The 26,108-nt window shown below is 37.8% G+C and overlaps 1 protein-coding gene across 3 annotated transcripts in view; it reads right to left on the bottom strand.

Annotated features, from left to right (window-relative positions):
- LOC126094477 (DENN domain-containing protein Crag) overlaps positions 1-26,108 on the bottom strand; it is a 322,685-nt gene that overhangs the window by 154,566 nt on the left and 142,011 nt on the right. For 2 of the 3 annotated variants that reach the window (XM_049908870.1, XM_049908869.1), the window contains exons 18-20: positions 17,942-18,049; positions 12,271-12,411; positions 6,759-6,999 (exon numbers count right to left, since the gene is read on the bottom strand). In XM_049908870.1, the coding sequence (XP_049764827.1) occupies positions 6,759-6,999; positions 12,271-12,411; positions 17,942-18,049 (490 nt within the window). The remainder of the gene's footprint in view (positions 1-6,758; positions 7,000-12,270; positions 12,412-17,941; positions 18,050-26,108) is intronic. The other variant, XM_049908871.1, reaches the window with a different exon arrangement.

Here is a 26,108-nt window from a genome sequence, read left to right as displayed (position 1 = left end):
AGAAAATATAAAAATGCAGTAAATGAAGCAGGCAAAAAGGAATACAAACATCTCAAAAATGAGATCGACAGGAAGTGCAAAATGGCTAAACAGGCATGGCTAGAGGACAAATGTAAGGATGTAGAGGCTTATCTCACTAGGGGTAAGACAGATACTGCCTACAGGAAAATTAGAGAGACCTTTGGAGAAAGGAGAACCACTAGTATGAATATCAAGAGCTTTGATGGAAACCCAGTTCCAAGCAAAAAAGGGAAAGCAGAAAGGTGGAAGGAGTATATAGAGGGTCTATACAAGGGTGATGTAATTGAGGACAATATTATGGAAATGGAAGAGGATGTAGATGAAGATGAAATGGGAGATATGATACTGCGTGAAGAGTTTGACCGAGCACTGAAAGACCTGAGTCGAAACAAGGCCCCCGGAGTAGACAACATTCCATTAGAACTACTGATAGCCGTGGGAGAGCCAGTCCTGACAAAACTCTACCATCTGGTGAGCAAGATGTATGAGACAGGCGAAATACCCTCAGACTTCAAGAAGAATATAATAATTCCAATCCCAAAGAAAGCAGGTGTTGACAGATGTGAAAATTACCGAACTATCAGTTTAATAAGTCACAGCTGCAAAATACTAATGCGAATTCTTTACAGACGAATGGAAAAACTGGTAGAAGCCGACCTCAGGGAAGATCAGTTTGGATTCCATAGAAATGTTGGAACATGTGAGGGAATACTGACCCTACGATTTATCTTAGAAGAAAGATTAAGGAAAGACAAACCTACGTTTCTAGCATTTGTAGACTTAGAAAAAGCTTTTGACAACGTTGATTGGAATACTCTCTTTCAAATTCTGAAGGTGGCAGGGGTAAAATACAGGGAGCGAAAGGCTATTTACAATTTGTACAGAAAGCAGATGGCAGTTATAAGAGTCGAGGGGTATGAAAGGCAAGCAGTCGTTGGGAAGGGAGTGAGACAAGGTTGTAGCCTATCCCCGATGTTATTCAATCTGTATATTGAGCAAGCAATAAAGGAAACAAAAGAAAAGTTCGGAGTAGGTATTAAAATCCATGAAGAAGAAATAAAAACTTTGAGGTTCGCCGATGACATTGTAATTCTGTCAGAGACAGCAAAGGACTTGGAAGAGCAGTTGAATGGAATGGACAGTGTCTTGAAAAGAGGGTATAAGATGATCATCAACAAAAGCAAAACGAGGATAATGGAATGTAATCGAATTAAGTCGGGTGATGCTGAGGGAATTAGATTAGGAAATGAGACACTTAAAGTAGTAAAGGAGTTTTGTTATTTTGGGAGCAAAATAACTGATGATGGTCGAAGTAGAGAGGATATAAAATATAAACTGGCAATGGGAAGGAAAGCGTTTCTGAAGAAGAAAAATTTGTTAACATCGAGTATAGATTTAAATGTCAGGAAGTCGTTTCTGAAAGTATTTGTATGGAGTGTAGCCATGTATGGAAGTGAAACGTGGACGATAAATAGTTTAGACAAGAAGAGAATAGAAGCTTTCGAAATGTGGTGCTACAGAAGAATGCTGAAGATTAGATGGGTAGATCACATAACTAATGAGGAGGTATTGAATAGAATTGGGGAGAAGAGGAGCTTGTGGCACAACTTGACTAGAAGAAGGGATCGGTTGGTAGGACATGTTCTGAGACATCGAGGGATCACCAATTTAGTATTGGAGGGCAGCGTGGAGGGTAAAAATCATATAGGGAGACCAAGAGATGAATACACTAAGCAGATTCAGAAGGATGTAGGCTGCAGTAGGTACTGGGAGACGAAGAAGCTTGCACAGGACAGAGTAGCATGGAGAGCTGCATCAAACCAGTCTCAGGACTGAAGACCACAACAACAACAACAACAACAACAACAACAACAACAGTAAAAGTCTATGAGACAGTATTATTAAACATAACTATTTCCAGGCACTTATTCTGAGGAATTCTTGTTATGTAATGTCATAATTTCTCACTGTATCTACAACAAGCCATTTTCGATACTATGTGTGTGACTTTGTTTCATTATTATCCATTATACATATCCACATACACTGGTACAAACAAAATTCTTTTTCAGCAGATATAAATACAATCTTTCTCAAACCAGATTTTCTTTCAATAAGCAAAACAGAAGATCAGAGGAAATAGTTTTCACAATAGATTAGTTATTTTGTTTCCCCCCGATTTGTTTGTATGCGTGCTCTTTCATGGAAAAATAGTTTTCTGTGTGTATGAAACTGACCAAGAAAAACAGGAAGATTATGGTCTATCAGACCATACATGTGGGAAACGATACTGTACTGGAAACATATACTGTTAGCAACTAACAGGGTGTAAGGTTGACATATTTTAGTTGGCATCTTAGTACAAAGGTGAAACTTTGCTCGCAAAGCACGGTGCTAAATCAAAGCAGAGAAATACTACTACTTTTTGTTGTTTTACGTAGCAAGGGCCCTCTGGGATCTAGGAAGCATTCAGATTTTCATTTTGTTTTTATACGACGACTATCTTCAGCATTTGAAATTCTTAGAGCACTTGACTTATTTTTGTAGAGAAGACTTTTGGCCTCTTTCAACAATTTCATGCCACAACCCTTGGTATTGATTAGTAGTTAAATATCTTTCCGTGAGTTATGCTCATTAATAAACAGGTATCCTTTTACTTTCTGTGTATTATGCTTTCAACACATAAGTTTTGGTATTCATTGTAAATATCTCAGTTTCAATACTGACTACCATACTTCAATACTGACTACCATACAAATAAAGAATGTGCTTCACTTTCTCTTTTAACCATTTGCACAAATAGAACTACAGGCTCTTGATGAAAATAACAAAGAAATGTATCATTCTTCACACAATACTATCCTAGTATTCTTCTAGTATGCTTCTCCAGTGCATATACCTGAAGATCTACAATGACTCATGAATAGCTTCAAGAGCATATATGGGCAATTCAGTCAGACTAAAAATATCAAAAAGCATGCTCAGTCTGCTCTGAAATCACTCTGATAGGGTATGATGATATGATCTCCAACACATATTCAAAACACATACGAGATCTATTCAAAAAATTCCAAGAACATTCATAATTTCGTGCCAATGGTGTGTTGGAGCAAAATGCAGTTGAGATCGCTGCACACACCTGTGTTTAATGTGTAACTGCCGGAAGTTTTGTTGTTGTAAGTCTGTTAGTTATTGCTCAGTGTCATATTGAGTAGAACGCTGTGTTTCGCAGTTTGTGGATTTCGAGATGGCAGAGTTAGAGAAGCAATGCGTCAGCATTAAATTTTACATGGAACTAAAGAAAACCTTTACAGAGACACACCAAATGATGCAGGAAGCCTATGGTGATGAGTGCCTGAGCTGGACTCAGTGTTCAAATGGATCACAAAGTTTAAGAATGGGCGGATGGACGCTAAAGATGACCCTCTATGTCTACCAATGACACACGCCATGAATGTCAACAAAATTGTGCATGCCAATTGAAGACAGACTGTGTGAGAGATTGTAGAAGAATGTAGAATTTCAGTTGGATCATGTCATGTGTTGCCGCCGAGTTCGTACCACAGCTCATGAGTCGAGACCGGAAAGACGTTTGCCTCACAATCTATGATGAGCTTTAGGATTGTGTTAATGAAAATGAGATGTTCCTTACCAGAATCATACCTGGTGACGAGGTGTGGGTCTACAGTCATGATCTTGAGACCAAGGTTCAGTCTTCACCATGGATCGGGAAAGGTTCTCTAAGACCAAAACAAGCTCAACACATCATGTCAAATGCCAAAGCGATGCTGACAGTTTTCTTTGACTTTGAAGGATTAGTTCATGAATTCGTGCCACAGGGACAGTGTGTTAATAGCTGGTACTATTGGGACGTGCTGCGACACCTGCAAGAAAATGTGAGAAGGAAATGGCCAGAAATATGGCAAGGCAATTCATAGCTCTTGCATCACGATAAGGCACCTGGACATTCATCATTGTGGGTGTGTGACTGCACAAAAAACTGTGCTGCCTCATCCTCTGTACCATCCAGACCTGGTCTTGTGGACTTCTTTTATTTCCGAAGTTCAAAACCCCATTGAAAGGATGAAGATTTGTAACGATAGATGAGATACAAGAAAATTCGCAGACAGCATTTCGAGCGATCTAGCAGGAGACATACTAAGACTGCTTCTGGTAGTGGAAATGGTATTGGGAGGGAGGGAGGGAGGGAGGAGGGGGGAGGGAGGGGTGGTGTATCAATTGTGGAGGAGAGTACTGCGAAGGATAGCATTCACAATAAGTAAAAGGTAAACACAGAAAAAATTTGTGGATAATGTTTCAGAATTTTTTGAACAAAACTCCTCAGTCACTTTGCCTACTAACGAAACACACTCTCTGAATGTTTCACTAACAAGAAAGACATGCAAAACACAATTCCATTTACCCATCCAGTCGTCACACATCTCGCCAACTTGACAATGGCTGACCCGCCTCTGCTATATGGCTATGAAATCTCAAAACTTTACTACTACGAAGGCAAGAATTCAGAACACTTTAAACAGCAGACATTTTTCTGTACTGCAAATATCTAATGGGACCACTATGTAATGAGTGCTACACATTTCTTGCACATCATAACTCCACCTCGCAAACTCTGCAACACTGTCATCATCAGACAATGTTTCTCCTCAACACACCTGGATGTAAAATCAATAGCTTCATTATCACCACTGCTGCAAAACTTAACTTCCTACATACCGTATTTACTCGAATCTAAGCCGCACTTTTTTTCCGGTTTCTGTAATCCAAAAAACCGCCTGCGGCTTAGAATCGAGTGCAAAGCAAGCGGAAGTTCTGAAAAATGTTGGTAAGTGCCGCCACAACTAACTTCTGCCGTCGCATATATATGTAGCGCTACACAGGCATCCTATGTAGGCACAAAGATAAATACTGGCGCCAAAACCTCAGCGTCAGTAAATAAAATTAAAAAAAAAAAAAAAAATTGCAAGACGAGCTTTTTTTCGTTATCCAACGAAGTAAATACAAATTCCGTATTGTTCATCTTCGGATGTAGCAGAATTTCGATGTACTACGAAAATCCGACTGGCAAGACTGGGATTTTTGTCACTATGGCCAACTCTACGTTCTGAATTTTTTCCTACCTGTGAGAAGAGATGGTTGCTAATAGGAACCTGATGAAATGTGAATCACATGCAGTATTCTCTTCACCATAAGAATAATACGATTATAAACATTTTGCCTTGTATTCTTTCGTGTTTGCTTCTATCTCATTTAAATCCTGTCTGCCTAATAAACTACGAAACTAGAGTGAGACAACAGAAAACGCGGAAGAATATACGTATCGTGTCATGTTTATATTCGTATTACTCTTATGCGTAATAGTGATACAATCAGAAATGAAGCACGGCAACTGACTAGATTTTTAAATCTAAGATGACTAATTTCTGTGCAGAATTTGATGAACTAAAGAAGCGGCTGCAAAGATTTTCAAACGGAGAAAAATTTTCGCCAAACTCTCGTTCAGAACATGTTCTATCATACGCAGTCTATGATTTGGTTCTTGTTGATCATTATCAAAGAAAGCAGCGGTGTAATTAACTACAAATAGCAGTCTCTTGCCATTGTTTCGCTAATGAGACGATTCCTCTTTTTTTTAATTGAAGGCGGCGGTAGCGTGCACAAAAGCGACCAGCGACAGGCCGTAAACACGCACTATCAGAATGCGACAAACAACTCATGACACAGTACAGTAATGCATTTTCAGCTTAGAGTGACTGACGTAAACACCTATAACATAGAAAACGGCACTTATCACATCAAAGCAAAATAAGCAATCGATTCAAACCAGACGAAGCATGTGAAAAAGGAAGGGTATCCGTATAAATGACGGAGCGCCTGACGCATAGCAATGGCTACCTGGTAAAGCTTAACTGCTAAGCTTACGACTCGAACCAAACTACTGTAGCTGTATCGTCATTCATTCGACCTAAATTGTCTCTCATATTACAATGGACCAACTTTGTTTCGATTTGGAGGTGCGGCCTAAAACTTTTCTCTCCCCTTGAATATCGAGTCTCAAATTTCAGGTGCGGCTTAGATTTGGGAATTTTTTTTTCTTTATTTCGAATCTCATTTTTCAGGTGCGGCTTAGATTCGAGTGCGGCTTAGATTCGAGTGCGGCTTAGATTCGAGTAAATACGGTAATCACAAAACTGTCAAACATGATGCATAATACCATTTGGAAAAGATTACCATGTGTGTGTCTGTGTGAATGCGGGTGAGTTTTCTACTTCTGAAAAAGGACTTTGTCTACAAGCTGAAATATTTTTAACATTCTTTTTCACTGTGTGCCTTCTCTGTGTGGTGAGTAGCAGTCTATCCTTTCCATATGGTTGGCATTCCAAATTTTGTCTCAGATTTGTTGCTGTCTCACCTATTCCTAAATTGTAAGGTTCTCGATTGTCGTACTATAATAATTTCCTTATTGATTTCACTCTTAGGCAATTTCTGTTATGTTTCCCTCGACTGACTATGCTGAGTAACTGGACTGTTTAATGTTGAATTCATACTGTTTCTTGTGACGATCATCAGTGTTTTACTAAAAGAAGGTTTCTTGGTTTCAAATAGTAATGTTTTTGTGTGATTTTCTGCCCAGCTCTGGTGTCAACTGATAAGAAGAACTGTTTCTTATGTATACTTCTAACATATTAATGCAATGAGCAATGTATCAACAATACCTGCTAAGAAGCTTCCAAGCCTCAGTCTCAGAAGCTCGGTTTGGCTTTGGGCTGGCAGGCTGACCATGATGTCGCAGATTGAAGACAAACTCAGAACAACTACCACTCCGAGCACGTCTCCTCTGTGATCCTACTGTAGGGGAGTCACCACCAAAAGCTGAGTCAAAAACGTCCGTCTCCTCTTCTGACAAAGATGGTCCATTGTACAAACCAGTCATCAATAGACCAGCACTGCTTTCAACTGTGTAAAACAATGTATGTATTTTAGCACAAAAAGTATTTTATAACTGTCATTTCTTTCAATAGAGCACACATTTATCTGCTTCCACATTCTAGCATCCCAAATTTCAACCAATTAACCTCAGTTGTATTAAATGTTCCCAGCACATTTGCAGCATTACTTCTTTATAGGGTGGTACGTTGGACTTGATTTTGCAAATTGTAGAAAGTTACACAATCAAAGACAATGAAGAGAATTAACCCAATAAGACTATCAAAAACATTTAACACAACAGTTTCATTGTGAAAGCATTTGTGTTTATTCTAAACTTAAGTTCTAGGATTTTGAATTACAATTATGACACAGTTACGTGTGTTATTTACTATACCTACGGGAGTTAATGATAACACACAACTAATGCCTGTGGGAATTTGCTTAGCTACAGAGGGCTCCGCACCATAACCCAACATCAAGCAACACACCCCTCGCAATAAACTGCCATTAATAAAACAGAGATACAACTAGCTGCTTCACTTCACGATGTTCAATTTTGCTGTAAATATACAGGGGATAGGCAGAATAACGTGAACAGTGGTAGTAATGGGGTGGTTGTGTTTGACGGTCAACAATGCAGGTACGGCACGTGTCATGCTGGACTGTGCATGTTCAGTACCAACTGGGCATTAGTAGAGGTTGTTTACGAGTAGAGCACATTTCATATTTGCATTCAGAGCCCGAGGTTGACGTGCAGTGAAAAGATCTAACAGAGTTCCAAAGAGGGCAGACACAATGTGGAGGCTTGATTAGCTGGAGCATAAGTAACCAAGACAGCCAACTTACTGAATGTTTCAAGAGCAACTGTTTGAACAGCATGACAGCCTACACAAAACATGGAAGGACATCATTGTGTGAATGTAATAGTGGGCACAAATCAAAACTAAATGACAGAGATTGACATACGCTAACATGAATTGTGTAAAAACAACACAAAACTATATTGGTTAAAGTGACGGCAGAGTGAGCTGCTATACTGAAACCATCAGTGATGACAACCAACACAATGAAGTGTAAAACAGAGTGTCAGGAGCATAAATCCTGGATGGCTGATCAGAAGAAACATGTCATACGGTCCGATGAGTCAATGTTTTCGTTATTTCCAACACTGGGCCAGGTTTATGCCTGGAGAACGCCAAAAGAAGCCGGCAATCCTGATTGCTTGATTCCAATAGTTAAGTGTGGAGGTGGAAGTGTGATGGTGTGGGCAGCCATATAATGGCATTCTGCTGGTCCCATCATTACTCTCAAAGGCCATGTTACATCCAATGATTATGTGAACATTTTGGGTCATCAGGTGCATCCCATTTTTCAAATGTTATTCCCCAACAATGATGCCATATTTCAGGGCGATAATGCAACAATTCACACAGCCAGGAAAGTACAATCGTGGTATGAGGAGCATGCAACTGAACTGCAGCATCTTCCCTGGCCAACACAGTTCCCAGACTTGAACATTATCGAGCCCTTTCGGGTGGTACTGAAGCGCAGACTGCGGAGCTGATTTCCGCCTTCCTCTTCACTACAGGAGTTAGAAGAGGTTCTGATCAAAGAGTGGCACAACATGCCACTGAGGACTATACAATCATTATATGCCAGTATTCCAAGAAGAGTCGCAGCTGTATTACGGGCAAATGGAGGTCCAACCCCTTATTATTACTAAATGATTCCCAAATAAGTACAGGTGTTCACATTATTTTGGCCATTCCCTGTATCTCTGCCTTATGGGTCATTTTTGACAGACTACACATTGCCAGGATTTCGTTTGTGACACACTCTGGAAGATTGCATGTAGTGTCTTTGATGTTTTTTGATAATACATCTGATTGTATCCCAACATGCTTAATATCAGTGACTGAACTGGCACATTCATGGAATAGCATTTGGAATTCAGTACTTTCTTTATTTGTGCTTTGTATACTCAAACGGTGTGAGTATCCAATAAACAGTAGTTCACAGTTATTATGTGATATGTCTGAAGAATGAAATGTGTGTCTTCTTTGTGGTTATTACCAGTTCCATTTTCTTGAAAACAGTTTTATTATAAAATAGTCTCCAGTGTTCATTTACTTGGTATTATTTGTTTATGCACATTCTGATTATTCAACTTTCTAACTTGAGTATTCTATTTATTTTTGCAGTGTTTCACTTACGTATGTTATTTTTGGTAGTCAAACATTTTTAGAAGTGTAAGTTAGGTTCAACGCCACAAAAGATCCTGGATCAATAGATTAACCATATCAAAGGCATTTCACAACTGATACAGACCCCTCATCGTAATTTTTTCCCACCCCTGCTTCTATCCCACATGTTCATCTTATGTGTTCTTATAACAGAGCCTTTTTCAAGTCTCATTTACTTTATGATGCTACTTCATTGATGCAACAAAAAAGTTAATTATGCCTGCAGTGGGCATGGGATCATCGAGCTGGGACCTCGAATCAGTACTAAAGTGTTTCTTGTTTATATGAATAACATTATTATTACATCATAATAATAGTTGTGTCTACACCATCATCCAGATGAACAGCTGCTCGAAACAAGCAGCATGCTGTGGATGCAGGCCAGTGGGGACAGAGGTATGCTGGGGGGGGGGGGGGGGGCACTCATTCGTCTGAACTTCCATGGGACCCGTGATAACAATCAAATGTGGTGTCATGACAGCTGTGGACCAGGTGAACATTATTGGACACCCTCTGACAGTGATTGCACCTTCTAGTAGAACCAGTAAACCTTCAGGCCATGATTCTTTAAAAGGGGCGAACACCTATGTATGAGACCGGTTTGGTAGATCAGATTTTGTAAACAGCTCGTCTTACTTCTCGGCATAGACTCCATTGAGGGATACACACTTTGTCCATCTATCCTCCAACTTTTTCATCCCATTGGAAAAATAGGTTCTGTCCAACTCTGTAAAACACTGATTGACTGCAACTATCACTTTCTCATTTGATATAAATTTCTTCCCAGTGAGCCAAAGCCTCCGGTTAGGGAACAAGAAGACGTCACTTGGGGCTAATTCAGGTTAATAGGGTGGACGAGGAACCAATTCAAAGCCCATTCGTGCACTTTCACCATTGTTATTGCTGACGTGTGGGATTGTGCATTATCATGGTGAAAGAGAACTTTTCTGGGTGCCATCCTTGGTCTTTTTTCACCCAACACAAGTTTCAAATGATCCAGTACTGAAGTATAATAGGTCCAGTTATGGATCTGCCTTTTTAAAGTAATCGATGAGGATTATTCCTTGGGGATCCCAAAAAGAGTACAGCCATCACCTTACTAGCTGACAGAATGGTCTTTGCCTTTTTTGGTGCACTTTCACCCACCTTTGTCCATTGTTTTAACTGTGATTTTGAATCTGGTGGGTAATGATAGATCCAGGTCTCATCAGCAGTCACAAATCTGTGCAAAATGTCTTGCTGATTGCAATTTAACATTGCCAGACACCATAATGAAATGTTGTTTCGGATATGCTTTTAGTTGGCCTTACAGCTTCTTCATACCCAATTCTCCATGCAGCATATTATGTACTGCTCAGATGAGATGCCTACAGTCTCAGCAATACCATGAACTTTCATTCAGCGGTCTTCCACTATCATATCATGGCTTTTGTCAATGGTTTCCTTTGTGATGACGTAAACTCAAGGGCTGGAGTGCCCTTCGTCTTCAGTGCTTGTCCGACCAAGTTTAAACTCATTAATCCAAAAGTAAATGGTCTTCAATGATGGTGCAGAGCCCACATGAAATTCATCATAGCCTGTTTTGATTTGTGTGGCAGTCCAACCCTTCAAATGAAAATGTTTAATAACAGCACGAAACTCTGTTTTCTCCATTGTCAATCACAGTTGACAATTCATCAATTCAGACAGCCATCAACAATGAACTGTACATTGTATATTGTCAGAATTCTTCATAAATCCTTGGAATAATCAAGCTTACCAACCATGAAGATGCATAAAAAATGTTCTGTTCTTTAATGGAAATTTACCGACTTATCAAAACTAATCTCGTGTAAAATATTTTACCTCCTGAACTATGTGGCATACATTCAGTGGTATACATGGATACTGCCTGCAAAACGTGCTGTCAATAGAGTAAGTAGTAAAGCAGTAATGAATTAAAATGTCATGCCTGACACTGAAGTTTTACTGCACGGAATGTAGTGAGCAACAAGCGTTTTTTTCCTTTCATTATTTTGTGTGTGTGTGTGTGTGTGTGTGTGTGTGTGTGTGTGTGTGTGTGTGTGTGTGTGTGGAGGGGGGCGGGGTTCACAGAGAAAAAGTTTGGAAAATATATGAAATTATATTTAAAGTTCGTTGTAAGTCATTAAGCGCTCTCATTCTCAAATCCTGGATGACTGTAGTCTGGGTAATTTGAGCACCACGAGTTACTCTACCTCAATACATATAAACAGTTTCTAGTTTTAATACTTGCCTTATTGTAATAAACCTTTAGTAATATACATGAGTGTCCATGCCACAAGGCTAGAACTATGCTACTGTGGCTTGAGGAACTGATGTTGATATCTTGGTCACCAAATTCGCCTGATGAGAACCCATGGAACATGTTTGGGAAACCACTGGGCCCCTTCCCCACACCCCCAAGCCACCAGCCCATAATTTATGGGAATCCTGTTACCTGTGCATAGATATCGGTTGCCACATATCTCCAGAAACCTGTCAAAGACATACTGAATTTGTATCTCACAGAATTGCTGCTGTATCACGTTTCAAAGGTTGGCCAACAAGCTATTAAGCAGGTGTTCAACATATTTTGGCCTGTCAGTGCATTTCTGCACTTCTATATTTTTGACAAGCTAACAGTACCTTTGATTAAATACTTCCCTCAGCTTCCCCTTACCAAGTATCATTCTCATCTACTCCTGTAACTTAAGTGTTATAGAGTTTATTTTCACTTGTTTTTACGATTAGGAGAAATTTTGTTTCATGTGGATTACAAGGCATATAATAAACATTTTTAACTTTTGCAAGAATGGGGAAAATTTGTCAATCTGACCATACTGTGGTCCATGTTTTCCTTTTTTACAATGACTTTTCTGAAATGGCAAAAAGTATATCAGATTTCACACAAGACACATTTAAAATTGCCACAATTTAAAATGTTGTATAGTGAATATACACTAATGGAAACTCAACTTTCTTGCCAATTTTCAATTACAACAACAACAACTTTCAATTATAGTGGCTGGTTGAAATGCCACATATTATAACTTACATGGCTGTTGATGCAGGGGACGCACTGGTGTAAGCAAGGAAGTGCCTGATGGTCTCACAATGCTGCCGTGACGTGAGCGGAAGCGGTCAAATTGTGCGAAGCCTGAGTCAGAAGGGTTTGCCTTGCTCACACATTTAACATCTGTAAGCAATATACAAGCCAAAACTTCAACAGCGTATCTTCTGAACACTTGTCTATTTATTACAATTACAAATATGTAATAAAAAAGGGATACAAGGAATTCATGCTTAAGCACAGTTTTATTTAGTCTTCTACTTGCTACTAGCTAAAATTATTGAAGCAGTAATTTCTGTCCCCTTCACTTCCCAACTGCTCTATTCTCATTCAAACTTGCATATCTGCTACGAATTCCTGATTGTATAAAATATGTAGAGTATAATAGCTACTGTTTGGTATACAACACTTTTCTTTCTCCTGCATTTACATTCCAACATCACATGACAAAAGATATGAAGGGTATTTGTTTGTTGTAGTGGTCTTCAGTCCAAAGACTGGTTTTATGCACCTCTTGATGCTACTCTGTCCTATGCAAGACTCATCTCCGAATAACTACTGGGTCATTCCATGTGAAATAGCCTAACTTTGAACATTTTCCCCACTCGATCATCATGGATTTCGACGAAATTATATGTCAACATGTGTCTTATGAATATTGGTAAAGTTTAACATGTGTCAAAGCAATACTGGCCAAGATATAGTCACTTGTTTGACTCTGTGCATGACTTTACACAGAGCAAGCACTAATTTCTGGTGATTTGAGCTGTTATGTTTCACGCAATATGTTGTTGAAAGAAATCAAGTTTGAACACCTTGTACAACTAGACACATTTTCTTAATAATAATAATAATAATAATAATGAAAAGAATTTTACCAGACATATGCACTCAGAAAAATTTAGACAAAGTCATCAAAAATTTAAAAGTTTGGCTGATTACATCTCAAAGATTACAGGTATGATGAACGTGAAACTTGGTGTGTAGTAACCTAACACCACAAGGGTCTCAAAGATAAAGCTTCATTTATGTAACACTTTGCCATACTGAATAAAATCCGTGCAAACTTGAGTATTTTGTAAGAACAAAAAATGTGGTATTTTCAACCTGATTTTGTAAACCACTGTGTTCCATAAAACTTTTGAAACTGGGTTCATTAGGAAGACCATTGTTTTAACCACCTAAAAAGTGTATTTGATTATCCAACGCACATTAACTATGCTAGATAATTTGAATCAAAGTTGTCCACAAAAACTGCAGCATGAAAACAATGTAAATTTTGGATTCTTGTATCTTGTACAGTAAATGCACATTGAACATGATAATTAATACACAACAGCTCTGTAACACAAGGACGTGGAACACAAAATTTTATTCATCTATTTTTTAATATTCTACAAATTCATCAAAAATATGACAATTTTTATGAAAAGGTAGAAACAGTGAATATCCGGTACTTGTTTTTCAAATTCCATTTTCTATTACAATTTCAGAACCAGTCTCATCCAAAATAATGTATTTTCAGCCCCCCCCCCCCCCCACAAAACAGTTGATTTAATTTCCAACATGGGTTAACAATGCTTAGTAAACTGAGCCAACTGGTTGGAAAAATCACTATGCAAATAAAGTTTTAACTTTAGTTTTTATATCTTGTTGATTACAAACATGATGAACATGAAACTTTGGAGACAACAACTTAGTAACATAATGTTTTCCCAGATAAAATGTCATTCACTTACTGCTTTCTAAATTTCCACAAAATCAGTTAAAACTTGATTTTTGTAAAAATTACAAAAATAGATCATATTCAATTTGCTTTTCGTAAATCTGTTTTATAAAACTGAATTCAAACTAACCACAGTTGGAAATCACATGTGATTTTCCAATGTCCACTAACAAACATGGAAATGATGGCAAATGTGATGGAATGTACCACAGCAATAGGCTACACTGTGGCCACCTGTTGTCCATGTTTTGTTGCATGTGGTTTTTATTTTTAAGTTGAGAAGCAATATCTCACTACATTGCATTGATCCATGGTGAAACTGTCAGGAATGGCTGCAGAACATGAACCAGCAACCCCATTGCAATAGGGGTCAAGTCTGACAGCTGTGTAATATCGGCCTTAGGTGGGTTTCTTCATTCAAGTTCCCAAGCCTCCAATTTCATTTCTTAATTTAGGTTCTAAAGCCCTGCTGTGGTACAGTCTGTCTGCTTATAAAGTCACTTGATAAATACCTTATCCCCAATTCTAAAATATGTAGGAGTATCTCTTGTATGTGCCAAGCAAACAGCAATATCAATTTTGATTTTAAACTTCTGAACAGTGCAACATTACTGAGATCAACTGAAAAAAATGATGCACTGATAAAATTTATGCATCCTCAAGGCCCAGCTCATTCATTTTATTGGCACTAGAAACAAGATGCTTGTTGGGTAACACAACAACATCTCGTTTCCACACGTTCTGTTCCTACAATATCATCATCTGGCTGACAGTATCAATTTCCAGAAAAAGAACAGCAGAAAATGGTTCAAAAATTTCAAATTAAATGAAAACTGCAAAGTTGACAAATTTAAAATAAAAAATTATATTACTTTTTGCTTGCCACCTATGTGAGATACTTCTACAGATTTGAGGATCACAGATAAGGTATTTTGGATGGCTATCAGGCATGACCCTATTGGAAAGGGGTTGCTTGGTCATGTTCTGCAGCCATTAGTGATAATGTCACCATGGAGCAATGCAATATAGAAATATATTACTCATCACTTTAAAAATAAAAACCACAAGCAACAAAACAAGGACAACAGGTGGCTGCAATGTAGCATGTTTCTGCAGTCCATTTACTACAATTTGCCATCATTTTCTGCTATGTTAGCGAACAGCGGAAAATTAGACGCAATTTTCTGAATGCTTGAAAACATGCTTTGTCCAACTGTGGTTAGCTTCAGATCAGTTACATAAAATAGATTCACAGAAAGCACACTGAATGTGATCTATTTTTGTAATTTTTACAAAAATTAAGTTTTAACTGATTTTGAGAAATTTAGAAACCAGTACATGAATGACATTTTATCTAGGAAAACCTTATGTCACTAAGTTGTTGTCTGAAAAGTTTCATGTTTATCATGTCTTTAATCAACAAGATACAAGAACCCAAAGTTTTCATTTGCAGAGTGATTTGTAGGACTATTTTGCCTCAATTTATGTAGCATTCTTGGCCCATGTTGGAAATTAAACCCACTGTTTTGTGGGGTTTAAAACACTTTGTTTCGGATGCAACTCGTTTTGAAGTAATAACAGAAAATGGAATATTAAAAAGAAGTATTGAATATACACTATTTTCCCCTTTTCACAAAAACTGTCATCTTTTTGATGCATTTGTAGCTTCTTGCAAAGTAGTAGGTGAGCGAAATTTTGTATTCAACATCCTTGTACTACCAGGCTACGGCATATTAAGTTTTATGTTCAGCATACGTTTACTCTAACAGGTGTGAGAAGCCAAACTTTACATTTTTTCATGCCGTGGTTTTCCTGCACAAGTTTGATTCAAATTATCTAGCACTGTTAGCTCGCTTTGGATAATCAAACATACTTTTTTAGGTGGTTAAATCCATGGTCTTTCTAATGAAGACAGTTTGAAAAGTTTCATAGAACACAGTCGTTTGCAAAATCAGGTTGAAAATACCACATTTTTTTGTTTTAACAAAATATTCAAGTTTGAACTTGTCCTGTAAAATTCTCTTCATTATTATTCTTAAGAGAAAGTGTCCAGTTGCACAAGGTGACCATCGCTTCGACAAATGTTAAAATTTACCAATGTTCCATAAACTTTTGTCGAAATCTGTGATAGTTTAGCAGGGAAGCATATATTCAATGTTAAAAATTTATCTTCTTCGAAAATGCTTTTCTTGCCGTTGTCAGTCTACATTTTATATCCTTTCTACTTTGGCTGTCCTCAGTTATTTTGTGTCCCAGATAGCAAAACTCATCTACTTTAAGTGTCTCTTTTCCTAATTAATTCCCTCGGCATTATATGATTTAATACGACTACATTCCATTATCCTTGTTTTGCTTTTGTTGATGTTTATCTTATATCCTCCTTTCAAGACACTCTTCATTTCATTTAACAGCTCTTTCAAGTCATTTGCTGTTTCTGCCAGCATTACAATGTCACTGGCAAATTTCAAAGTTTGCATTTCTTCTCCCTAACTTTAATTCCTACTCCAATATAACTATCTTAAGTGAGGACTGTAATATGTAACTGCTCCTAAAACTGAAGCAGCTAATGCACACCAGTGAGGTGGCACAAGACTCAAAAGTAACTGCTTTAATTTGAAATGCTGAAAAAATTTTCACTGCCAATATCTGGGCAGCATTGGTAGGAAAGGAGTTGCTAGGAAATCACCAGATCTTGTGCCAAAGACCTGATCACAATAACAAAGTGAATGACAATGGTTCACAAAAGAGCTACCACAGCAACAAATAACCAGCGAACAAAGTTTGATTGTGCCTTCTGTTTTGTTCACTATTGTCATAGTACTCTGCGGGCAACAATTACAGCCACTGATGTGACTGTTGATTTGATTTTATCATGTTCAATTGTCAGTCACTTTGTTATTCTGATACAGGTAAAGACTCCAAATTCCAAACCTTTTTGCAGTGTCTCAAGAAATGAGACTATGCAACACTATTGACGGTGATATGTCCTTGGGTTGTGAACACTAAGCCTCTGTCTTGGTGCTATTTGATAGGAATTGGATATATGCTAGCTTACATCTGAACCCTCTCTCTTCTACCATCACAGTCGACATCATAACAACAGCAACACAAGCACGAGTACACTGTACATTTACTCATCTGCCACAGAAATGAGAAGTTATAGTTAAGATACCTGACAGAGACATTGCCTGAATGTTGACAATAAGAAAGCCTTGTGTCAGACCTTGAGCTGTATGAGTAAATAAAACTGCTTTAAACTGCATGTTCTACTAAATTCTTAAATTAGAATTCCCATGTCACAATTGCTTTTATGTAATTTAAACAAATTTTCTGAAGCTACATAACCACTTCCCCTATCAGTTCTTAGAAAATTAAGAAATATGTATCCATATCCATCTCACTTATTTTCAAAGTATTATATAAAAAAGATATCTGAACAGATCATAAGCACCTATGAGAATGAGTCTGCAAGTACAAATATCTACCTAATACTGATCTGAAACATCAGTCAGTCATGTGGAGATACAAAACAACATACAATTAGAACATTACAGTAATATTCTTAGTTGTTACAATTTGTTTTAAATTTATCCCCCTACCCCATTCCCATTTTGTCCTTAGTAAATAATTAGATAGCATAATGCACACAGGTTCAATTAAATTAGTTTATCACACATGAATAAAATGAATGAAAAGAAAGAATATAAGCATGCTGAAGAATTTATAATTAAGAGACCAAATAATGACATATCATACAATGCAGCAAAAACAGACTGACAAAAAATTTATACCCAGAGCAAATTATACATGATTTTACTTACACTGATATATTACTAGGGTTAATTTATTTTACAACAGAAATAGCAATGCCAAGTTAATTAACTATATTGCTACATACTCAGAAAAGCTTCCAAAGTCAACTACACATACCACCAACAAGTTCTGTTTGCGTATCTGAAGTCACTGCAGGCTGAACTTCACGTGCATTGACACTGACACTTGAGCTGTTGTATCCTGTGTCAGTATCTGTCTGGTTGCCTAAGCAATAGAAGAAGCCAGCTACAATACTGAATCAGCAGTGCACGAAGAAGAAAAGTACAACAACAACTAGTGTGCAGAGAAATGAAATGAAATAAAACTGCATAAAACTACAGAACAGCCACATTCATACAACCAAGGATTATTGCCAAAACTACAGTGCTACCACAAATATTTCAAGATTACATTTTCGTAAGCCTTTTGAGGACACATACAGAATCACAATACACAGTGGAATGTCTAATTTAATTACGCTGTTGTTGTTCTACAAGGAGATAAAAGGCATTTGAGGAAAGAGAGAGAGAGTCCTAATAGTAATAGTGTGTGTGTGTGTGTGTGTGTGTGTGTGTGTGTGTGTGTGTGTGTTTTTGCGCGCACTTGTGTTTGCCAACAATGACGCGCGCACTTGTGTTTGCCAACAATGACCCACCATTTGTAGGGAGGAAGGGAGGCAATGATTAACAAAAAATGTCAGAGTGAGCTGGATGTAAAATAAAGTAAATTAAGAAGCTTGGTGCAAGCTTCAGTACAAAATAACAGAAAGGACAGAGGGAGAAGTAAACTTGGATTACCAAAGCAAGACACAATTAAAAGAGAAAAGAATAATTCAGTTAAAGAATAAAAAGAACAAAAGAAAGAGAGGAAAATAAAATAATAAATGATAAACAGGAAATAACCACAATATAATAAAAGGGGGGGCAGGGCAGATAGTCTCTACACCAGCCGAACAACCACACACTAGAACCAGCAACGTCATTCCAACAACTTACCTGTAGCACTGTGACAAACTACCTACAGAGGATTGCCAGTGGGCACCTAGTGTTTGACCTGGTCAGACAGTAATGCAAGTCTACATCAACACAAACTCTTCAGCAGGTAATTTGACAAATAAATCAGTGAACCTACTATAGCATAATCATGTTTGTTCATTACAAAATTGTGACTTGTGTGAAAGAATGGAACTTTCATGCATACATAAAACAAGTCTCAAAAGTCTGTAAGATGTGAGTATCGAAATCTGTAATATTCAATGGTCTGCTATCATCAAATCAATGTGTGTCAGTTAAGAGCACAGGTAAATCACTAATAATTGTAGAATCAGCAACTTCAAGAGCAGCAGAAAAATTTCTTCTGGGAGTATGAGCCATAGCATCTGGATGTGTTCATCATCTCACACAGGAAACCTTGCAGCATACATCACGTGAATACTACTGAGGTAAGAATTCCCTTATGGAGACAAACTCTGTAACAAAACTCTCTCAGTGTTCAAGCTACATAATGACTGGCGATAAAAACTCAAGCTATGGAAGATATTCACTATATTTTCATCAGCAACTTACTGACTACCAGGACAAGACCTGTGTGTGTGTGTGTGTGTTTTTTTTTTTTTATAAAATAATGGCTTAGCTTATTATTGACAGAATGACAGCACCAAGAATGAGATTTGCGTGTGCAAATGGACAAGGTTGCGAGTGCAGCCTTTGTTATCCAACAGGGCAGCTTTGCAGGGCAAGGAGAAAACTGTGGACTGCTTGCAGTCTCACCACTTCCCCTTGAAATCAAGTTTTTACTTATGATCGTTTGTGAAGGCCCCATTTCTAACAACCTGTCCCACACTCCAGTAAGATTATAGACACTATCTCTGTTGATTTGCTGATGCACTATGAACTTTTAACAATGGGTAGGAAAATTTTGATTTTTGTAGTAGTCTATATCAGTGTTTATAAGGCATTCTCAATAGTAACTCGTATCTGAACTACACAGTAAATGTAATCACATATAAGTAATTATTTTAACAAACAGTGCCATAACTAGTTCAACATGTATGTTGAACATATAGTAATAATGGTTTGGCATCGTATCATTTATTTAAAATATAGGTAATAGTCAAAAATAAAAAGGGGAACTAATGACCCAAATAATGAATAAAATTATATATTTCTTTTCTGCTATTTTATAAGTAACAAGTAATCAATATGTTCCAGAAATAGTGTGGTTTGTGTGTGTGTGTGTGTGTGTGTGTGTGTGTGTGTGTGTGTGTGTACCGCGGGGAGGGAGGCAATTCTAGACTGCTTAGAACCCAAGATTCCGGCAAAATCTTTTTCTTCTTATCTTCCCAGAACTACTTATGCACTGGCTGGTGGCCTGCCTCTGTTTATCTGACATCACCTTCTTACATTTTGGCTCTCGTTGTGCATATGAAATTTAGCTGTATGATCATTAGCTTGAAATGTTCCCTGTCATTTAAGGTGTTTTCTGTGACATTAAGTTTTCTCAAATACCTTCTTGTCTCTTCCAGCCATCCCATGGTGTGTCTTAATTTGGAAATGAAATTAAAAATTTTCTTCATTATCCTATTGGTATTCATTCTGTAAATGTGACTGCAAACTTTAATCCCCTCTTTAATAATTGCATCTGTGATCGCTTCTATGTTTTTGTGTAAAACTTCTTTCTCCTCTTCATCCAGTTGTTGTCTTTGTTATTTTGTGGTCTTAAATTTTTCCTGAGTATTTTCCTTTCTTTCTCTTCCAGTCCTCCTTTTATTCAAAATGTTTCGCATTACATTTCACTATTCAGAATTTAGTTATCAGTTTTCTAATTGTAATAGTGTAGTTAGTTTCATTAAAGCCATTTTATTTACAGAAATTTGATAAAATTACAATACCTACAAACCATGTATGGCCTAAAATTTGTACAAGAGGAATGTCATTTGTATTAACCTTGACATACCTAAATTGAAACCTTCTTTACTTCACTTTTGAAAGAATAATTTTCTTTTTCCAAAAGTTACTATATTTCTGTAACCATAATTCTATGGTTTTTTAAAACATACAGTTTCATAAAAATTAACGTGTTGATTATAAAATTGCTGTAACTAAAAAAGTTTGCCTTGCGAAAATTCTCATGGGAAATGTGAAATTTTAAATATGGGCATTGCACACAGGTTCAGAGTGTCTGTCTGTAGCTTTTGACCTGTAAAGAAACATAGCTTGAAAGATGCAATGCCACTCATCTGAAGATGTCTTTCATTTGTCTCACTTCTCTCCAGAAGCTGTCTTGTGAATAGTCAATCTGATGTTAATAAATAATTAGAATGGCAAAGAAAAGTGTTTCATTCATCACATAACTAATCCAAGCTTTGCCAAAGAAATGAGCAGAAAGCAAAGCGATAGAGGAAGATAAGTAAAAAGTATTTTGTTTGTAATTATGAAAATTATCCCTTTCGCTGCAATGCCAGGAAAGCAGGTGCAAGACATGTGCACGGTGACGGAAACATACTTTCTCATAGTCGATTCTTTTTTCCTCTTTCTTTTCTTTTTGTAAAGTCATACAAAAGAAATGTAACTCGTATGTATTACTTCCTACAGTTTTACAAAAACAATTACATAGAATTTCCACAGGTGAGATAAGTCAAGCCGGCAATATCAGGTGAGAGGCCCTGCCCACCTGGCCATAATCTTAACACAATTCCCGGCCAGGACAGATGGGCTGCAGTTATCGTGGCTGAAGAGTGAATAAATTATTTTTTAATTAAGAAAAGCACGTGGGGAAGTGTGGGCAGGAAACGCTGCACAGGGAACACCCCATTGGGAAAGCAATAATGAATTTCACAGTACAACAGTGGAATTTTTATAAGATTAAAGTGATGCAACTAGACCGAACAAAGAACAGTACTTATTAGGAAAAAGCAACATAAGAATGATTTAAAACAAGTGTGGCGCGTGAAATTGAAAAGTAAACCTGTATTCTTTTGGGTGTAGCACCTGAGACATGCAGCAACTACCATCTACATGCACACAGGCATAGCTGTGAAAGGGTTAAGTTGTTCAAAAATGATGAATATTTATACTTAGAACATACTTTATTTGTTTAGTATTTAATTTCGTTGTATATTGAATAGGGTGGAATAATACATCCAGATTTCTACCAGTTCTTTTATTACAGAGTCCCAGCACAATAAGGCACAACATAGGATCTCTGTATTTTCAGAGGAGATTTTTATGTCCTTTTGTACAGCAGTGTTCCACTATCACATACTTTTCTATTTTTTTTTTTAGTTTGGTGTGACACTTATGATCACAACAGTGACCAGGCACACTATGGATTGCCTGCCTTACGAAATTTTCAATGAATTCACACAGAACACTAAAAATAAAAGATCCTCTCAAACCACGGCAGTGTTTTACTGAAGGCACTGTTTCTTTAATTTCCAGTAGTAAAGGAAACACTGCTGCATACTGATTGTCACTCCGTCTACAACTCCTGAATAATAGCAATTTGAAACGTGTATTGATATATGTGTGAAGGTAAGACTGCAGTACCGTCTACCAACACCAGATGGTGGTGTTGCTTCTCACAGGTGGTGCACTGTAGCAGCTTACTTCTCACAGGTGGTGCATTGTAGCAGCATTTGTTGCGGCTGGTGAGGATGCTGGTGGACATCAAAACAGACAAACGTGGGTAATGGTGGGCAGCACGGTTTCTCTGGAAGGAACAAGTAGCTGCTTCAGGAATCTACAAGTTGTTAGTAGCCATTTGTAGGGAAAGTGCACCAAATCACAGATCCATATTTTGTTTGGTATTAGAGTGCAGAGACAGCAGGGATTGTGATGAAAAAATGTGAAACCACTGGGTATCCAGCAGCTGCACACAAATCAAACAACACCCAACATATCAACGACTTGATAAACGGAGCACAGGTGAATCACATTTGATGAACTAGAGAAGGCAACAGGTATATCACTGGGAATCCTTCACACCAACATCTATGAAGATTTAAAGACAAAGATGATGTGTGCACAATGGGTGCATTCCCTCACCACTGTGCAGCAAGAGATGCATGTGGGGATGTGCCAACAGTTGGTGCAAAAGTTAAATGCAGACCCAGAAAGAATGGCTGGGACAATGAAGCAGAAACAAATGGTGATTGTGTTCTGGGATCAAGAAGAGATACTGCTGGTGGACTGACTCCCTCTCAGTATGATCATCAACAGTGAAAGGTACTGCATGTCACTGCGCCCTCTCAGTATGATCATCAACAGTGAAAGGTACTGCATGTCACTGCGCGAACTCTGTTGATGCATTTAACAGTATTACCAGAAAAAATGGGGTCGTGCCTTTCTACTCCAACATAACAATGTGAGTCGCATGTCAGTTGCCAGACTACTGCCACTGTGCATGAACTAGGGGTTACTGTGGTGCCACATACTCCACATCAACCATATCTGGGTCCTAGTGAATATGCCCTATTCACCTGAATGAATGAGGTCATGTGGGGTACAAGGTTCACCACCAATTATGAACTTAATGTAGTTTTTCAACAGTGGTGCCACAATACATCCAAAGAACGGTTTGCTAGGTGAATACAGAAGCTGCCAGAAAAATGGCAAAAGTGCAGACACATTGGTGGGGAATATCCCTAACATAATTTGTATCTGTTCGTTCAGTATATGGTTTCTGTGAACAAAAATGTAATACCAATAATTTCTGAATACCCTAAGTAGTATTTTGCTCAAAGTTGCAAAACTGAAAGGAAGAAATGTTGTTGGACTGTCTTTTTCTTCTGTTGGATGAACACATATGGACCTTTATTTATTAGTGAACACAGATTTAATCTGGTGTGGTTTGTACCCATTGCCCACAAAACACATACTTCTAGCATTTTAATTCAGATGGAAGATTATTGTAATGCAAAATGTCTTGAGCTCTGCATTTTACAGTGCTCTGGACAGAATTATTCTGGACAGGATGGTGGAAACTCATTTAAATACAAAACTGTGTGTGTCTGCTTTTTGTATATGGAATTGCCAAGCCACTTATTTATCTTTGGTTCAACCAACACATCTGAAAATGGCAAGTTGTCCTCCTTTTCTACTTCCATTTCGAATTTGATGTCTGGATGTACAGAATTCATCACTTCAGATATTGGTATCAAAATTAAAATATTTATTTCAGTGGTATAAGAGATGATGTTACAGGCAGTCTCTATTACCTTCCACCTCATAATTCTGGTGAATACCTTCAAAAGTTCGAGTTAACTCAGGCAACAAAGTTTGAGCATCAAGAAAGTTTCATATGTGTATGCCACTGTGAAATACTCTGAAGCCAAACTCAACTGCATCCAAGCATGCAATAAATTAGTGTACTAGATGCAAGACCAGTCAACTGCACTGTTTGTGGCACTCACATCTTCAAAGCAGCATCACTATGGCCTGAGTGTGCAGTCATGTAGAGAGACATTTTGCCATTGCTGGCATAATGGAAGATGCAATGATCAATACACATACTGTGGCATTTTTTAGACTACTCTATGACCGTCAAAGCAGGCCATGTGATTATTAACCCTTCAGCAGTAACAAAGTGACACAAACAGCTGTATGGAGCTATTATTCAACAACGCTAACTCAGCTGACAATCACCATGACTTGCCACCAAATTGCAGTTCCTAATGGACACTAGCTCCAATGTATGTATGTTCTGAGGGATGTTCTCGGAGCATTGGATGCTAGGTACAAGCTTCAACCTCACAGCAGCAAATGACACTGGCACAGATAACTACATCTGAATAATATTAAATGTGACCTCAGGTTTATGAAAAGCTTTCAAATGGCACTTTTCACCACTTTTATCACTCATCCTATTATCATCATGAACTTTTTTTTCTTTCTTTTATGACCTCACTTTGTCACAGGGTCAACGTTGCTAACACACCTAGTAATGGTATTCCTACAGTTAGTGTCGACTGGGTATGCCAGACTTCCCTCAACACATTATAGTGTACTAGTCTTCTCTCACCTGAACTCGCTCTCCAACATATCCCCCCCCCCCCCCCCCCCCCTTGTGCTGCCCTCCTAAACACTACTTCTGTCAGCAAGTATCTATCATTTCCATTATATCCCTCCCAAAACTGTTGCTCAACACAAATTTCGTAAGAGTAGGAGCTTGAAGGCACTGTATTAATGTAAGATACATATTACAGAATGGCATTTCAAGTAACTACCACAGGCTACTGCTGTTGTTTCTGTCTGATGCCTTACCGTCAAGTCAAGATCATTCCCAATTAGGAACAGACAGCATAACTGAAAAGAAGTGATGGCATCATAGTTAGGAATGTCAAGTACCGTTTTACATGGTTTTGTTGCTAGTCCTGAAAGTTGAATTTCCTGGCTGTACCTAATGGCCAGCTTTCCTACTCTTTGCGCACTTTAAAAAAAATTCTAAAGTATGGGACCATCTCAATGGGTATGAAGGGCACTTGCAAGAAGTATGACGTAAACTATATCTTATCCTCTCCACACATTTTGTAAATGACAGATATGTCTGCTTCTAGCAATAACATTTCAGACTGATATATTTAGAAAGTAAGAAAGATATCGTGAACAAAGAGAAATGAGAGATCCATGAAAACTGCAATAAAAAGGCCATGCAGAAAACAATCCAGCTGATAAATTAACTGATCAGGAAATTTGAAATATGAACGATATTGTACCTAGTATTCACCACTGAATTTCACTTATACACTCTTCTTAAACAATATATAAGAGTATATGGATGCTTAGCATTTCTGTAGTATCCAAAAGAAGGTAGTATTATTCTGGACTTCAAATAACTTGAAACATCCAGGCTGATACAAATTAATTTAAAAACATGATTTTTCCTGGCATCTACCTTGCTTTGTAGATTAAGCCCACTGCTCACTACTCCGGACAGATGTGTGAGATCAGACATTGGACATGATGAATCAAAGAAGTCAAAATTAAGGAAACAGCAGGTAGGGGTAGCAAAAATGCAACACTTAGAGTAACCTATTGTTGACAATAAATGCACAAACCATAACATTTTCTTTAAGTTAGAAGCGTAAGTCCAGTATTCCTTGTCAATGAATGGCAAGTCTTGCAATACCTGCTACCGTTCATACATAAGGACATTGGCAATAAAATCATAAAATCCCCTTATTCTCTCACGTGTTTGAAAAAGAGTGGAAATTCAGTACCTTCAAAGTATGATGAGGATCCATAGTGTGATCACCCAAATACTTAACTACATTAAAAATAAAGAG

This window comes from Schistocerca cancellata, chromosome 8 (assembly GCF_023864275.1).
Source record: "Schistocerca cancellata isolate TAMUIC-IGC-003103 chromosome 8, iqSchCanc2.1, whole genome shotgun sequence".
Lineage (NCBI taxonomy): Eukaryota > Metazoa > Arthropoda > Insecta > Orthoptera > Acrididae > Schistocerca > Schistocerca cancellata.
This window is presented reverse-complemented; position numbering and strand designations above follow the sequence as displayed.